The following is a 13,148-nucleotide window of genomic DNA, read 5'->3' on the forward strand; positions in this document are numbered from 1 at the left end:
TATACAGATTTTCCTTGAATGTCCTCCCCGTCTGCAGGGAAAGTTTCAAAAGGCCATGCAGCGCTGGAACATATGCGGACTGCATCGTTAACATAGTGTGCAGTCTGACTGTATAGCATGCTGAGCGCACAGTAAGCTTAAGTACTATTGATGAATTAATCAGGCCCCTTGTGTCAAGAGGCCCTGTGTCAAATATTCATTGAGAGTGTTTGGTGTATGGGTGAGGAAGGTACAGAGTGAGAGAAAACTGTCATTCATAGCTGTGTTAGTCATATAGAGAAGGAAAGGAAGCTTTGGTGTGCATGAGTGTGTGTGAGGGATGGGGGTTGCTGCATATATTGCCATGTTATCCATAAGTATGAGGGAAGCATGCTATCTAGAATCCCTGTTAAGTCAGCCTCCCTGAGGCTATTCTCCGAAGCCTTCCCTGTGCTTGCAAATCCGTGTGTGTGAGCTTGAGATTCAGCATGAGGGGCTGCTTTGCTCCTCTAAATTAACCCCATATGGGAGGCCTTCACAGTTAATGAAGAGATTAGTATTAGATAGATGTAGACGCACACACACACGCACACACGCAGTGCTCATGTCGGCTCCGGTATGTTTGAATTCTCTAAAGCAACCACAGAATGTGAGCAGAGAAAACATTGCCTGTAGTGGCATTTTTCACTGTTGGTTTGACAAAAAAAGAGCTTTAAAAAGAATCAGTAATACCTAGAGTTTTTTAATTACCAAATATCAAACATTTCTCTGGGGAAAAATGTAGCATGGCAGTGGAAGCACAGTTTCCTTGCCTTAAACCCAGAAGGCATCAGATAATTTGAGCTCCAGTGAAGTCCTTATTTTTAGTGGGGCAAAACACACTCAAACCCTATGGTGGATTTCTAATCTGAAATACTCTATGTATGTATTTTCTAAGTCTGTAGCCTGCAGGCCCACTGTATGAGCCAAGCCATTGTTCGTAGCATTTGAAAATGTGCAAGTTTCCCATCTCTTAATCAGAACTGATGCAGTTCTATAGCCATCTCATCAACTTTTATCCCCTCATTTGCAAAGATTCTCAATCAGTATTGCTATATAATTGGATTATGAATTATACTATATGTATCTCTGTATCTCTGCATAGTATAGATGCATTTTGGAGCAACTTGCTGTTGCTAGGAAACATGATGACCCATGGACAGTTCTTGTTGGCTGTTGATCCGATGTAGCAAATGTAGTCTCCAATTAAACAGATCAAAACAAGCAGGCTTGTTTTTCTGTTGACAACATCAGTGTTTCTGTTTACAGAATGAAGCCCTCTATATATGTAGTATGATGCCCCATTGTTCTAACTTAGATCTCCATATTGCACGCACTGTCGTCATATAGGGTGTGGCTGCTGCAATATGTGTGACAGCTCCAAACAGCAGGATTAGAAGAGTCAAAGACTTCATGACTGAAAGTGGGAGTTGATATCAAACCTCAATGAGACCAAGATAACATGAGAACCTTTGAATTTGAAACAGGAACAGGATTTATTGGTGTAAGATGTAGACTAGAGCCCGATCAATACTGAATTTCTGAGGCCAATTCTGATATTGATATAAGAACAGTAAAAATATAAGAGCCTAGCTGTTTTCCTCAGTCTTTATGCTAAGCTACCTCCTGGCTGTCGTTCGATATTTAACAGACAAGCATAGTTACATAAATGTTGAACTCAAAATAACACCACAAACAAACTTTATAATCATCACTCTTAGACTACATGTACATTTTGGTTTGTGATCGGCTGTTTCCTTTTGCGTGACCTTTAGGTGATCGGTTTCTTCAGTCAGCGTCTGGAGCAGGCTGGAAGTGACCTGTCAGTTGAGCGGGTTCAGGAGGTCATCATGAAAGGAGCCCAGGCCCTGCCCACAGACAGACTGAAGGTAAATCTCTCTCTCTCTCTCACACACACACACACACACACACACACACCCACCACACACACACACACACACACACACACACACACACACACCCCCACAGTAGGGGGACAGACAGAGAGCACGGAGACGAGGAATAATGAAATATGAGACTGACTGAAGAAAAAAAGGGAAGTGGTACATATTGGACATCAAGGTGCTCGTGTTGCGGTTACAACATATTTTCAAAGGCTGTGAGGTATGGTGGATTGGTGCTTGGGAGGTGAAGAAAAGAGAATTAGTTTGTCTGGACAGGTAAAAGAAGGAGAGGTGAAGGCTAGGGACGTGGACTGGGGCGAGGGGAAGATTGAAAGAGCCATTGGGACATGAGACAAAAGGCTAAAGCCCAGTTCTCATTAGCATTAATGCCCATCTTCATTCCATCTCTGCTGGGCTCCTACATACGAACATGTAATGACATTTCAAGGAGATGGGATGGGGGACTAGGGGGCACTTTGTCATGGGCACATAAGATTGGGGGGGAGGGGGGTGAGGGGAGACATAAATCTGCCACCGCGCCTCGTTACCCAACACTCCCAACACTCCTGGCGGGTTCGCTAACCCCCGCCCTTCCCAGCGCTCCTCCATTAATCAGTGAGGAAATATGTAACCAGCGGTCTCCCCACTCCGCTCCTCACCAGCGCAGAAGCTCTTAATTGCATGTTTCATCATGTGTTTCATGTTCTATACTTGGCGTCTGGCTGCGAGGCATTTGTCTCGCTAGCCGATGCAGAAGAGGGATGGTGCGTGGCCACGGGTCCGTGTGCTCTCTCTGTCTCGGCACCTTGGAGCGTTAATGTAGCCATCGACCAGAGAGCCGTACAATTACACATGTAGACACGTGCATAACCCCACTGTGTCCTTCAGCAAGGGTGGCGTACCTGTAGCACACACCCGTTCGTTCAGAGTTGGAATATGTGTGTATGAGCGTGTCCGTGGGTGTTTGCAGATGACCATTTGTGTGTCGATTAGTGTGCGGCCATGCATGTCAGTCTTTGTTTCTGTGCAGAAGTGTTGTTGAGTCTCAAATTGACTCTCTTGACCATCTGAGTGCTTTCCAGCTCTACAGGGTGACATGAAACGAAGAGAATATCTGGGCAATGTCTCCTCGGGGAGAAGTCCCCGCCGCCTCATGGTACCATCGCTCAAACAAACAGCTGTCTCTCTACCTCTCACTTCCCTTCATCTTATGAGATCATTCTGCTATTCAGGTCCCAACGCGAAAAATCCATAGGCTGGATTAATGTTGTGTGGAATCATCGATAAGTTGGTAATTACTCAGTAAAAGCTCTTAAAGGAGTGTGTCTCAATCAGTAGTGGGTGCATGGACAGGGCTGGTGAGAAAGAGCTGCTGTTCCTCTCTAAAATAACCAACACAAGAATCTGAGCATGTTCAGTTGGGTTTTTCATTCATAAATGAGGTTATTCTATCCTGTGGTAATTTTCACATTTAATAGTAGTACGGTGCATGAATGCTGTATAACCTAACAAATAGTTAGTGGCGTGTTGAAGTTTGATTCAAAGCCGTTTTAACCTTCACAACCAAAACCAGAAATTTTTGAGGACACTCCAGTATAGAGAAGACCAATGTTGCAGGTGTTGTGGTGTGGACACTTAATATTAATAAAATTAATTAAAATAAATATTCATATATTTAATAAAATGAATTACATATAAATATATAAAATAACCAATGTGTAAGTTATGGGGATCTACTGGCAGAAATGAAATATTATATATATATATATATATAATATAGTCATAGGTATGTTTTCATTAGTGTATAATCAACTGAAAGTAAGAATCGTTGTTTTTCTGTTACCTTAGCATGAGCCCTTTATATCTACACAGATATCATGAGATATCAGGCCATCATGTTGAACCACCATGTTTCTACAGTAGCACAGATTAGACAAACCAAACACTGGCTCTAGACAGGGCCTATCTTGTGATACATAGCCACCGTAGTTTCTCCTACATGCTTGGAAGAATCTGCAACTTCACCGCTAGATGCCACTTAATTGTACACACTGGCCCTTTAACATAATCAAATAAAAAAACATTAGGTCCTAACAATAGTTCATATACAATATACATATACATATACATATAATCTAATAATCTCATATAATATCAGCAGATTGTTCTTGAAATTGAAACTCCAGCATTTTCAGGCAAGTATGCAACATGAATAAACCGTCTAAAGGTTACAGCTTGCGTCCACATTAGTGTTCCCAGGTCATTTAAGAAGAGACCTCTGTCCACAGTGAAAATTCTCTTTTTTTTTTTTTTTTTGAGTGGGACAGACAGCTTGGCTGACCAAATCACTATTTTATGGTTGTGACATTGTCTGATAAAATCACTTGAATGCAGGTTAATGACAGCAGCTGTTTTGCATAATCGGCTAAATCGGTATTTAAAATGAGTGATCACAGAGAATGTGCCAGCCTGTTACACCTCTGTTCAGTCTCCCCCTGCTCTCTCTGGTAATTCACATCATAGTTGTTGTCATTTACATATTTTTCTGTTGTCAGACAGTGGAACAAGTATGAAATAGTGATATACCCGCTGTTCATAAATACTACCTGTTGCAATCAATCCCAAGCTGCTGCGCTGCCATGATAAGATCACACAGGTTAATGACAACAGCTGCGCTTGTGTTCAGCTATATTGACATTTAAAATTATCAATCACAAAGAAAGTTAGAGGTGACAGAAAGTCCTTCTAAACTTTACTACCACACAGCCCCTGGATCTCACTGGGCAGCTTACGTTATCGTTTTGTAAAAGTTCTGTTTCCCCTGTACACAGCGAATCACCAAGCCGACATTTTAAGATTTATTCACTGTGGAGAAAGTTTTGGGCGAGAAAAACACTATGATATTTGGGAGGGCTGAAATGGAGAGAAAAAGATGTGTTTACAGATTTAACCAGCTCAGTGTGGATGTACTAGTAGCCTTTGTCTCCTCACCAGATGAAGGCCGTAACAGTTTTGTTATGTGCTAATGTAAAAATAAGGAATATTTCACAGTTTTCCTATTATTTTTGCATTTCAGTGTGGACAGAGAAGTTTACAAAAGAAAAAAAACCAGCATTTCCACATTTATCTTATTATCTTATTTCTGTTGAAATCTATTAAAATCCGTTTGTTGGGTGGAGCTGACAGTTGTGAAGTAATTATTTAGTTTAGATTTTACTGACAAAACAGAACCATGTTGTTTTAGGTGAGAGGGGGGCATTGTAGACACAGGACTACAAAAAGCCTGTTTACTTAAAGGACTTAAAAGCATTTACACAAAGACGTGGATATGCAAATTAGGTCCCAACTGAAATAAAGGGTTAAAAGGAGGCGGTAAATACCCCAGGGATGACCATCAGTGCCTCGTCACTCAACCGTCTCTCTCATTCTTTGTGTATGTGTGTTGTTTCAGGGTGTGTGAGGCTGAGTGGCTCTCATGGGCAGTGCCTGTGGAATGTGTTGTTTAGCCCGACCAGCTGAAATCTGCCTTATTGAGCAGCGATAGCCTACAGACTCTCTGGCTCCTCAGGATGGGGCGGAGGAGGTGGGGGGGACCTACCAGCTGTTACTAGTACCTGGGCCTTTGTAGGTCTGATGGCTGGTCAGCACTACTTTCCCACACATTGATAACAAAGGGTATATGCAATTTCATACCCTAAAACCTCTTTTAGCCCAATGGAGTAATGGAGTAATGGAGTCAGTGGGTGTATAATACAAATTGTCTTTACAACTAGTCCTCGGTCCTGGGTTTAACAAACATCTGACACAATGAAATTACTGTAAAATTATGTTGAGACTATTGTAACCATGTTGTAGAAGATACTGGCACCTTTTAGCTTTCTTAACCATAAACTTTACTTCAATCTATGCTATTGTTATCAATCTTCGATACTTGAACGTGATTTCAGAAATAAAAATTTAAAAAATCAACATTTCACAAATTAACCAAATAAAGAAAATATATCAAATGCAAAATCCAGAATCTGCGTTGTTGCACACCGGCGGCACACTCCATCATTTCTATGAGAAATTTTCTTGTTAATATTTGCTCCCTAGCCGCATTCTTTCCTGTCTGGCCCAACTCTGACAGCACAGCAGCGTGCAGAGGAGGGAAGGGAACACAGAGTCCTGAGTGAAGATATGAGGCCAGCCAGTCAGTCTGTGTTCAGGGGCGAGGGCCTGACCCGCCAGGACCCATAACTAACTGATATGAGCCTGGGCCAAGTGGACCCAGACAGCTGCCAGACTGAGAACAAAACAGAGGAGGAGGGGGAGGGGGAGGGGGAGAAAGCAACAGAGAGTCAGAGGAATAGTATAGACAGAATAAGAGACAGAGATAATATTAGGGATGTGGCAGTCTGGAGATGCTCTGATTTTTCCCAGAAAGCACTGGAGCATGGAAGGGACATTTTTGCTATGAGGCATGTAGTGATATCCAAGACTTCCCGCAGCACCAAATCCCTTGGTGGTTCTGTCTAATATAGAAGCAGGAGGAAAAATGTTGGCCATTGTGATTCGAGGATCATTTTTCTTTTTTTCTCATTTTGTGCTCAGTATCTAGTGAAAATGGTTGCATGTGCACAGGGGACTGTGTATTCTTGTCATTTAGGTTCATAATTCCTACTCCAGTAGGCACTTGTCTCATTGACACTGTCATTTTCTTATAAGATGTTTGTTTAGTGGCACTAGGTGCATCATTTTCACTTTCTTTTGTCGGCTTGTGAGATCATGTACTGCCTGTTTGACAGATGTGGCACCACACTAACAGCTCTTCTAGCATTTCAGGAATAGTTTGACATTTTTGAAAAAAATTGCTTATTTACTTTCTTGCTTAGAGTTAGGTGAGAAGATCAGAAGCTACTCTCAAATGCTAAATGTGAAGATGGGACAGGCTAGTTAACTTAGCTTAGCATACAGACTGGAAACAAAGAGAAACAGCTAGCATGGTTCTGTTCGTACCTGTGTGGGTTTTAGTGAGGGGATTATGTGCTGGACACTTAGCTTTGAGATGTAATGTGTTAATTAGTAAGCTTAAGAGGGGCTGGTAGGAACATTTTGTTACATTTGGACAAAGCAGACTAGCTGTCTCCGGTCTTTATGCTAAGCTAAGCTAACCGGTTGCAAAGAATAGTTCATATTCATCTAACTCTTGGCAAGAAAGCAAATTAATGCATTTTCCAAAATGCTGAACTTTTCCTTTTAATTATGTAGGATTTGCTTTGCATAAATGCTCCAGTTTAGGCCGGACAGTCCGGCTTTTAAACACCCTGTCCGGCTGCAGGCACAGCCTTAAGCCGGACACTCGTTTGTCCTCCTTTTGAGAAAATGACTAAAAAGGTCTGCCTTTTGACACATTACCTCGTTAGTTTAATACTTATTTGGCTAAAAATGTGTGTCAAAATAAGTAATTTCATTGGTTACATTTTCATGTGGTGACCTATCAACCTATCATCAATATTCAAATGAGCCATGTGTTGATTCGCCACCGGATCACCGCAGTTGCTACCATCAGGCTGTCAATCAAGCTCTCAGTGACAGAGAACGTAACGTGAGCTAACGTCGGTTGTTGGACTGAAATTCTGAAAATGCTCATACTCATATGTAGATAGGCAAAGCCTATACATATGAAACAGAAGGTGCTGTATTTTTTTACCCTTTATCTATCCAGATAAAAACATTAAGAACAATTTCTGTATGATGTTTATTAGACCTATGCAATCTGAATTGGAAGGGCACGTTGTCATAGCTGTTTCTTTATATATTTATTATTAGCTATGTGGTATGTGTATGCACCTTTATGTAATCTGGTGGAAAAACATATTCAAATTTAAAACCGGATCAAACCAAACAAATATCTGCTTGCATGTCCCTGTGTATGCAAAGTGTCCTCCTTTTTGATGTGAAGGAAATGGCCACCCTACTCCAGTTTTAGAAGGATTTTATTCTTTAGTTTGCAGTTTTCTTAAGTGTTAGCAAAATAATATTGAGTTGCAAATGAAGTGCACACATTTTCAGAACATAGTCGTGTATAACATTGGTGTTTCATTGTGTCAGTATCATCATCAGTTTGGGTGTTTTTTAGAGATTGGGAGATAAAGAAACATCAAAGAAACACATTATTTCCAACATGAACCTTTCCATGACACAATACACCAGAGAGGTCTAAGAGAAGAACATACTTGATTTTAAGAGAAAAATGATGAGAGAAATGTTGGATAATGTAGGGGTTGAAAGGAATCCTCTGCCTTTATTGTTGGTGGTAAGCCACTCATACCTGTATTTACAAAGGCACAAAGCATATACGCAACAGTGGCTGAAAACTACCATTTGTGTGCTTATAGTTCAGGTCTGATGTGTTTCTCTCATTGTTGTGAACTGTGAATGCTGCATTCAGAGGTCATGATGAAGTGCTCCTCATATTCAGTTGCAATCCAGTCGTGGTTTGATAGAGCATATAAACTGAAATATTGGTCTTTTAGTGTCCTGCCGCTATGGAAACCTGTAATGTGCAACATTACATTGCCACAGTGGCTTATTCTGTCTAGAGACATGTTCTTATGAAAACAATAACATACAAACATTACGTGTCAGTTACTGCTTGCTCCACATGTTCCTCGTACAGATGATCTGATTAGTTTTTGGAGCACTGTTCCATAGATTTGCAAATTAATGAGGGAAACGTTTGATTCCTTAATCATAATACAACACATGTGTTTCAAAGTATGTTGACATAGCAGTATTTGCCAGCTGATTAATGCTTTAATTATCTTAATGACATAATTAGCATAACTGGGTATGTTTCATTTATCATGATGATTATGGCAGGACATTAATCAGCTGCCTCCTGTTTCGGTTTGTTTGGTGCTTATGAGTCGATAAAGCTGCTGGATAAAAACAATAATTTCCATCTTAAAATGAAAACAATAGTACATCATCCACGCTCGCAAGTGAAAACGAGCCTGGGTTGAGTAACTGTCGCTATCAGTGTCATATGAACATTTGATGAGTTGGTCGGCTTGTCTACGAGACAGTCACCTACACACAAATACCAGGCAGATAATACAGCTCCTGCATTGTGTCTAGCCATCACAATGGCGGTGGTGTGTGTGGTCTAGCCTCAGTAGCCTGGCATATGGCCTGTGACCCCGTAGCCCCTCTGTCTATGTCATTATGATACCGATAGTGTGGCTGTGAATAGAGCCAGCCAGGACTCAATAGACCGGACTGGGACCATCGCATAAAGGCCCTCAGCGTCTGTCTTTCACCGCAGACTGATTACTGGCTGCGTGTGTGCATATACTTGCATGTGTAGACAGGAGGATATAATGAGGTACCCCTGTATTATTGATGCTTTTCTTTTACTACCTACCTGCTGTTAGGTGGGCTTGTGTTTTGCTTCTTGCAGGTTTGGAAAAAGACTTCAGAGAGGAGCTCTATTAAAAAATAAATAAATAAATAATGGAGCTTGTGTCAAATAGAGCTGCAATGATTAGTCGACTAACCGTTTTAGTGACTTTTCAACTAAATCTGATACCAGCCTCTCAAATGTGAGGATTTTCAGCTTTTCTCTGTTTTATATCATCGTAAACTGAAAAGCTTTAGGTTTTAGACTGTCAAACACCATATTCTGGCCTTTTTTAGACAAAATGATTAATCAATTAATGGAGAAAATAATCTTAACTGATAATTAAAATAAACACTACTTGCAGCCCCAGTGTCAAACACTTGTTTTGTCTGAACGGCATCCCAAAACCCAGATATTTAATTTTATATCTCAGAAGACATAGAAAACATACAAGTCTTCCTATTTTGAGGAGCTGGAACTTTTATTTCTCTCTGTCTATTTTTCCCATTTTTGCTTAAAAGATCAATACAATTAGAACAATAAATCAAATATCAAAATAGTGGCTTGTTAATTTTTTCCTAACTACTTAATTGACCAATGGTGTCAGCTCAAGAATTCATATATACAACATAACAAGAAGGCACAAGACCGTACAGTCCACAGCCACATTTATGTGTTGCCACGTACATAATCAACACTGAGGCTCTACAGTATAAACTTGATAACCTCTCCCGGTCCAGCTCAGTGAGTGTTTTGTGCATTAACAAGCCATGTCAAGACATGCTGAAGCTTGAAGGGTCTAGTGGCTGATCCCTAGTAATCAGGTTACTCAGCATTTCTCCACGGGTCTAAACAATAGGTCTTGATGGCTGACAGACGGCTCTGAAAAATTTAACTGCAAGTTTGAGTTCAGTTTATTGCATTACCTTTTGTTCTTCGTGCATTTATTGTTGTGTATTGAAGTCGGACTAATAAACTGCCTTCTGTTATGGAGCTATTTCCTCATTTATCTCTGGGTGCTTTCTGAATGAGCCACGAGTGACAGTTGGGCTGCTTTGTTCAGCAAACAGTAGCTGTCGATATCCAGTCGCCACCCGGGGTTAAGAAGTGACATTAGCACATAAGCCTACCCTTTAAGAGTTCAGTGGTCTGACCACAGAGTGATACCTGTTCCGCAGGCTCCTGTAAACAATTTTAACTCACAAACAGGTGTAATTACATCTGCCAGCGAGTTACTGTACCTGATGAAGAGTGATTACAGAGAGGCCTGGACAAGTTAACCTACCTGTATAACTGCACCTCCGTCCATCTGTTGGTCACAGCACTTTATAAATATCTAATGTGGTTGGAGGCAAAGTGGTATTGACGACTTAGGCTATGTTCAGACCAACAACAGCACTGCGTGACAAACAGCAGCTCTCTCATTTATTTCATTGAGATGCTGCAGATGTTACATAAAACAAACAGCACAGGATGATCCAGCAAGAAGTTGAACCCTGCTCAACCTTTGCCACAATGCAGTATCACGTCATTGGGCAACGCACTGGGGTGGCCAATCACATACGTGCATTTATATTCACATTTCAAATTCCAATATTCACACTAATCATAAAATGAACAATGGCTGAATTCTATTTAGCAATTTGCTTCAGTTACAGGGGCCGGATGTTGTGCATGCTGTCTCACTGTCACTCTGTCATGGCCTATAGCCATTGTTAATGTTATTAGTGACAACTATGCTTTCCTCACTATGGCAAGTCAAAGTGTTCGCTGTGAAAAGGCCTCTGCATTTTAATCATGTTGGGTTAACATTGTGAAAGAAGAAAGCATCATCTTTGAGTTCTGTTCAATATTGTTTTGAGTATTAATCCGCCAACATTTTTCTTTTTTCCCTTGTGCATCCTGACAACATCTCTCTCTCTTTTTGTGAGAACAGAAGTTCCCGGAACTCAAGTTTAAGTATGTGGAGGAAGACCAGCCGGAGGATTTCTTCATCCCCTACGTCTGGTCGCTGGTGTTCAACTCTGGAGTCGGTCTCCACTGGAGCCCGCATGGCATCGAGCTGTTCAGCATGGACTCTGGCTGAAGCACCTGCTTGCAGCCAACTGTGTGTGTCTTCATCCCCGTTCATTATAGGGAGAAACAAAAAAACAGACTGACGGCATGTGTGTGTTTGGGTGGGTGGGTGTGTGCGCAGTGCCCTTTATAGTATGTGCACGCTGCTTTGAAAGTGCCTCAACCTTGTACAGAATGGTGTTTTCTTTTTTTCTTTGTTTTTTTTTAATGCAGCACAGCCTTTTTTTCCCCCTCATATCGTAATAATTCCTCTGCTTCTACACTGTGAAGCTGCATCTGTAACAGTTCACACAGTAGCACCCACTCATGTACAGTCAGCCCTGTAGGGAATACCTATTTAACATTTGAGCAGCTTCACCTGGTTCCATTGCACATGCCAAGTTACATCTCTTATGAAAAGAATTTTGTTCAGAGCTCAGGAAACTGGCGATGGATAATCCTACGTTTTTTTTCTTGCTTATAAAGAAAAGGTCAATTAAAAAAAGATGCGCCTAAGTGTTACACATGCTGGGGTGAACGTTCATTTACAGCTGCGTTGAATGCTAAGGAGTACCAACTTATTATTCGAGACACTCATGTCTTGGAAGACACAACATACATTTTATTTCAACTTAGATGATGTTATTTTTAAGTATCATTATCTCATACATTTTATTTTGACCGACATTGTTCTCTTAATACAATGGGTTTGTATAAAAGGTTCGTGTTTGTGAAATAAACTTTAAAAAAAAGAAGGTCAGAGAAAGAGCACCAACAGAACTGTTTAGTTTTAACGTGCTGGGTTTTCAGATTTGAGTCGACCAGTGTTGCTTGGTGGCCTCCTCCAATAACCCACATTGAATTACAGTTTAATTAATGCTTAATTTTGGTCCCTGGATAATATTAGCAGTCCACATCAGTCTGATTCATGTGATTTCATTGTTGCTTCCAGCCCATTTATTTGACTTTACCCTGTCTTTGTCATTTCCATTTTATTCCTGATGGTAACCCAAGGCAAGTACTTAAACTAGGACACTGACTAGGAAGTCATTAAACCTCCTGTACTATTGTGCATAATTACAGTTGTCTCTTTGATTTGTCACTTATTTTGCATGTTTAACTAGAGACTTTGTATTAAATTATTTATTTTCATGTATATTGTTTTTTTTTTTATATATTCAGCCCCTGAAAAAAATGTAAAAGGTAGTAGTACTGAAATTACTACTACTAATGAAATAAAAACGGTGGAACTATACTTTGTTTCTTCCCAGGTGGGAAACTGGCTTTATATTATTACATATAATATGACAACAGCTGTCATTTTGTGGCGAATATTACTTTGAAAATAGGAGTTTAAATAAAAATGTTAAATCAAAGCAACCAAAGTGTCATATGGTTATTAAGCAAAGTGAAATACTGTAATGTTCAGGGAGAACATGAACATAAAGGAGGAATTATGTTAGACAGTGCACTACTTTCACAACACTGAATGTAAGCTGAGCAGCCATTCCTGATTTTATCAAATAAATTGGTGTCTCCTGTTTTGCATCTTGGGGTGGGTTTTACTTTAAATACTGTGTGGCATCTGCCAATTCACTCTCTCTGTCATACCGCCCGGTTAAACGAGCCTCTATATAGACAGTACACAGCCCAATAAACTAAAAAAGACAGAATAAAATACGCTTATTTGCTTTCTGACAAGAATTATAGATGAGAAGATCAATAGCAATATGTCTCTTAAATATGTAGCTATAGCCAGAAGACAGTTAAAAATGTAAATTAGCATA

The 13,148-nt window shown here is 40.4% G+C and overlaps 1 protein-coding gene across 2 annotated transcripts in view; it reads left to right on the forward strand.

Moving 5' to 3' along the window:
• The window catches only part of dym (dymeclin), a 52,814-nt gene extending 40,077 nt beyond the window's left edge, over window positions 1-12,737 (forward strand). For both annotated transcript variants that reach the window (XM_051412149.1, XM_051412148.1), the window contains exons 16-17: window positions 1,794-1,907; window positions 11,243-12,737. In XM_051412149.1, the coding sequence (XP_051268109.1) occupies window positions 1,794-1,907; window positions 11,243-11,392 (264 nt within the window). In that variant the 3' untranslated portion in view covers window positions 11,393-12,737. The remainder of the gene's footprint in view (window positions 1-1,793; window positions 1,908-11,242) is intronic.
• The last annotated feature ends 411 nt before the right edge of the window (window positions 12,738-13,148 follow it).

The sequence above is a fragment of the Dicentrarchus labrax genome, unplaced genomic scaffold (genome assembly GCF_905237075.1).
Source record: "Dicentrarchus labrax unplaced genomic scaffold, dlabrax2021, whole genome shotgun sequence".
In the NCBI taxonomy this organism is placed as follows: domain Eukaryota; kingdom Metazoa; phylum Chordata; class Actinopteri; family Moronidae; genus Dicentrarchus; species Dicentrarchus labrax.